General features: G+C 38.9%; 1 protein-coding gene across 1 annotated transcript; it reads right to left on the reverse strand.

Annotated features, from left to right (window-relative positions):
• Positions 1 to 2,650: 2,650 nt before the first annotated feature.
• On the reverse strand, positions 2,651 to 3,856 carry LOC149147844 (lysM domain receptor-like kinase 3). The gene has a single exon (XM_089441969.1). It carries the CDS (start codon positions 3,854 to 3,856, stop codon positions 2,651 to 2,653), a length of 1,206 nt encoding a protein of 401 aa, XP_089298095.1.
• Between the last annotated feature and the right edge of the window lie 630 nt (positions 3,857 to 4,486).

The following is a 4,486-nucleotide window of genomic DNA, read 5'->3' on the forward strand; positions in this document are numbered from 1 at the left end:
CACTAACAGAGTTAAATCTAGACTGCATGAAACAAGTTGCAATTGATCGGATCATGGACACACAAATCAAGAACACTCACGAGCAAAAGATCCAACTGTATCGAGTTGTCAAAGCTGTCCAACTCCTGCACTAAGGAAAATGGCTCACTAGGGACCAAGTTCAATAGAAATTTTCTCATCTCATGGAGGAACTCAACGCAATGGAGACCATTGCTTCCTAAGAGGGGAGGAATGATCCAGGTGGATATTGATGGCCACCCGCCTATTCCACTTGGAACTTCACCATTTTTCTGTCAGTTTTTTTTTTCAATTTCCTTAATTGTAGCACAATTTACTATTTTAGGTAGTTTTTCGGGTCTTGAACTTTCAGAGTTGTTTTGAGGCCCTAGACGACATTTTTTTGGCAATATTCCTCTCGTGATTCTAATGAAATCACATTTTTAGTTGTAGTCCTCGGAGAGATCTTTCTAATGAGGTATCATGCGCATCAAACAAAGATAATATGACCAAGTTACGACCCCGAGAAGTTGGCTACCCAACTAACCCCAATGGGGCCCATAAACTCTTGGTGTTACATCTCCTTGGGTTAGGGTTTTGGTTGTTTAGGGTTTTCTCTTATTGTTCAATAATAAAAAGGCCCTTGAGCCTCATTGTAACTCAATTTAGAGGCATGTAGCCGCCACATCTCTTCTCAGAGATAAGTTACCATCGTCCGAGCTAGTATCCTTTCCATTATGTTTGAAAGCATATTTCATTATTTGATATTAATGAAAGGAAATGTTATTTCTACTACATCTATGTATTTATGGTTATATATGTAATTTGTTGCGTTCATTTTTAAATTCGGATCATCCACATATTTGAACCATCACTTCAAGGCCCCGAACAGCCTCCCCATATGAATTCCACATAAATTTTGTTTTTTAAATACTTTGTTAAAACAATTTGACTCCATAGGCCCATTCCGTTGATGATTCTCCAAGCATTATTCATTTTCATAGCTGTCCCAAACCACTCAAGATTTTTTAGGCCCCATCTACCAAGATTCTTTGGTAAAGTTAAAGACCCCCATCCAGCCAAGTGAAAACTACCTAAAATTTTTGTTTCGATCCATAAGAAGTGAAATATTTTTTGAGGCAACTTAGACAATATGGATTTTGGAACCTTAGATATTGAAATGCAATAAACATGAAGACTTTCTAAAAAAAAATTATCAGCGCCAATCTTCCCCCCAAGATAACCACCTATGACCTCATAGTTTTATCCTTTTAACCGCTTGGTTGAGAATCCTAGACTAGTCAACTATTTTATAACAATTTGGCTTAAGAAAGAACGCAAGATAGGAAAAACCTTCATCCAAAATTTCCTTTTTGAAAGGCAATATTTCTATTACTCACTGGTTTGGAACATTTAAATGATAAAAATAAGACTTTGAATTATTGATTGTCATGCTAGAAGTAACACAAAATACCTTAAAGATCTCCTTATATGCAATCCCTTTTGAGGTCGATTCAGTTTGAAGGATAAGGACATTGTCCACAAAGAGAAGATGAGGGATTTAGAGGGTAGATGAGATTTTAATCCCTGTAACTTTTTTCTCTAGTGTGGCTTAGATGAGAGATATAGAGGGCAGATGAGATTTTAATCCCTGTAACTTTTTTCTCTAGTGTGGTTTGAGAAATCATCCTACTTAATCCTTCACCAACAAAAAGAAAGAACAACCAGTACAAAAGGCATCCCTTACAAAAACTTCGAAAGGCCGGGAAAAAGAGAACATTCAAGAAAACAACAACAGAGGAAAACATAACACAACTCACTGAGTGAACTAGCTTCCAATTTAACCCAATCTGTAATAAAATCAATCTCAAAAAAATCGAATTTACTTTATCATAAGCTTTTTCCAAATCCAATTTGAACACAAAAGCGTTAAAATTTAAAATGTTTTACCTTAATGTTGTGAATTACTTCTTTAGTTCCAATTACATCATGAATTACATCATGAATCGTTCTTCTAGAAAGAAACCCAAACTACTCCATAGACAACTTGACCACTTGGAAACCATATGCAAGTTTATGCAAGTTCATGATGATTTCCATGAATGGAGAAATCCTTTAGACGTGTTGATTGCTCATATTTTTAAAGAAGGTAGAAAAGTAATAGCTCTTTGTCACCATCATTTTATGTCGGCAAAGACTTCTGTGGATTTTTTATTTTAAATACGTCTCATCACAGCGTTTCGGGTATTTGACTTCTTATGCAAGAAAAGAATGAGGTAATGGATTAGGCACCATTGACAATTTGCAATAAAGATATGGAATACTTTTTTTTAAGAAAAAGAGTGAAAGAAAAAGATAAGATCGGGGATTGGAGAATTTTTTACCATAAAAGTAGTCAGAACTTTTGAAAGAATTTGACGTCAAAAGATTTTTAATTTTAAAATTTTAAATTAATATGTTTTCTAATTTAAATTACGGTAAAGTAATTTAAACAAAAGGATCCATATTGTCAGCACTCCAACAAATATTTGGAATTAATTTGCGTTATTTCTGCACAACAATGTTCATACCTATACTTACAAACTAATGTAACACCAACGCAATGTCAACTGCTCAAACCAAAATATGGCGAATAAAATTGGCAGAAACGGCTCTATCTGGCCTCAAAAGTAGCACTGATCCAGCCCTTGTTGGCTTCCATTTGCTCAGACCATTTCTCGGACATGATAAACACTTTTGACAGCTCACCTGCAATGTATCTCATATCACGCCTTTTTCTGGGGTTTGCATCCACGCAGGAAATAGCGATCCTCGCTACCCTCTCTGCGCAATCTACGGGAAAAGAGTCCTTTAGTCGAGGATCCATCCACGACCTTAGCCTCCCTGTCGAATTTTCGCCCCCTTCTGAAAAAACGATATTCAGAGTATCGATAAGGCTTATTCTCTTAAGCCTCTGCCCACTCTCTTCTGTCTGCACATACCTCACTGGCTCGCGGCCGGAAAGGAGCTCCAGCAGCACGACGCCGAAGGAAAAGACGTCTGTTTTTTGCGAAAGGATGCCGCTCTCTATGTATTCCGGCGCCATATAACCCTGCGTGCCGGTTATCTTCATGCTGGATCCTCTACGCATGGGCCGGATACCCGAGTTCGAATCCCCTTGTGTGTCGACCTCATATTCACCCGCGAGATAAGAGGCGCCCAGATGGCATAAGCGGGCTCTGTAGCCTGGCTCTGTTACCAGAATGCTGCTGGACTTTACGTAATTATGGACGTAATTCATATTGCTGTCGTGGTGCATGTATTCCAACCCCTGCGCCACATCCGCGGCGATCTGCATCCGAGAAATCCAGGAGCCGAGAACCGTGTATCCCGCCACCTTGCTACCCCGGAGGCAGTCCCCGAGATTCGATCCCTGGACGTACTCAGAGATCAGATATACTTGGTCTCCCTCGCAGCAAGCTCCCAAGAGCTTGATTATGCTGGCGTGGTGGGTATTGCAGATCTCTCTGAGTCGTGACCTGAAATCCTCAAATTTTCTCTTCTGGTTTCTTACCGTGAGGGCCACCGTTTTCCCCCTGAGAACGCACTTCCAAACGGACGAGTTCCCCAACGTTCTGGAGCTGAACTGCGTGGTGGCGTCTGCGAGTTCTTTGAATCTGTAAAGATTGGGATTCGCCGGGAGGGAGCGCCTGAGAGTAGCAAGCGATGAAGCGGCGCTGCTAGAGGAGGCCTTTGAGAAGAGGCTGGACCCAACGCTTTTGTCCGTGCTCGCACTGGGGTTTTTTCCAGTTATGTCGTTTGAAGAAGAGCGGGTGGAATTTCTGTTTGATGATCTCAATGGTTTCGGCTCTTGGACCATGTGGAGTTTAAGCTTGCACATCCTCTCATCTTCCCTTCCTCCTCATCAAGAACTCCCTGTAAATCGAGAGGGGTTTGGGTTCTGGAACGCAGAAACTCAATCTGCGAAAACTCCAGATCACCAAAACAAAAGCTATCCTTAGCATGTAGCCATTACACACAGCATAAATCCTGAAGCAACCCTCAAATGCCGTTTCTTATTAAATCGGATTGCTTGGTTTCGAAGTCTCGGTTTGTTTAATAAAATAATGAAATTGGTTTGACATATCCCAAAGTAGATATTAGAAGGTGGGATACTGACCTTCAATATCTTTGATTTTCAACATTTTTTTTTTTTAAAATTAATATTGTGTCCTTTGACTTAATTTAATAGATTTTAGCTGGAACAATTACACAAATTTTAAATTCATATTGCATTTTAATATTGCATATCTACTAAATGCCAAATGCATTAAAAAAAACCAAGAATAACATTGCCAAAATAATAAAAAAAAAATATTACGAAGGGAAAAGATAAAAAAATTGGAAGCGGTATTTTCTTCCTGGTTTGAAAATGTACTATACATTAATCCTATTTATAAGAGAAATAAACCTATTTAGTTGAGGAGTGTAAATATAGGTATAATCATAT

This window comes from Pinus tabuliformis, chromosome 9, assembly GCF_031772625.1.
Source record: "Pinus tabuliformis cultivar Carrire ecotype Pingquan chromosome 9, CPIR1, whole genome shotgun sequence".
Taxonomy (NCBI): domain Eukaryota; kingdom Viridiplantae; phylum Streptophyta; class Pinopsida; order Pinales; family Pinaceae; genus Pinus; species Pinus tabuliformis.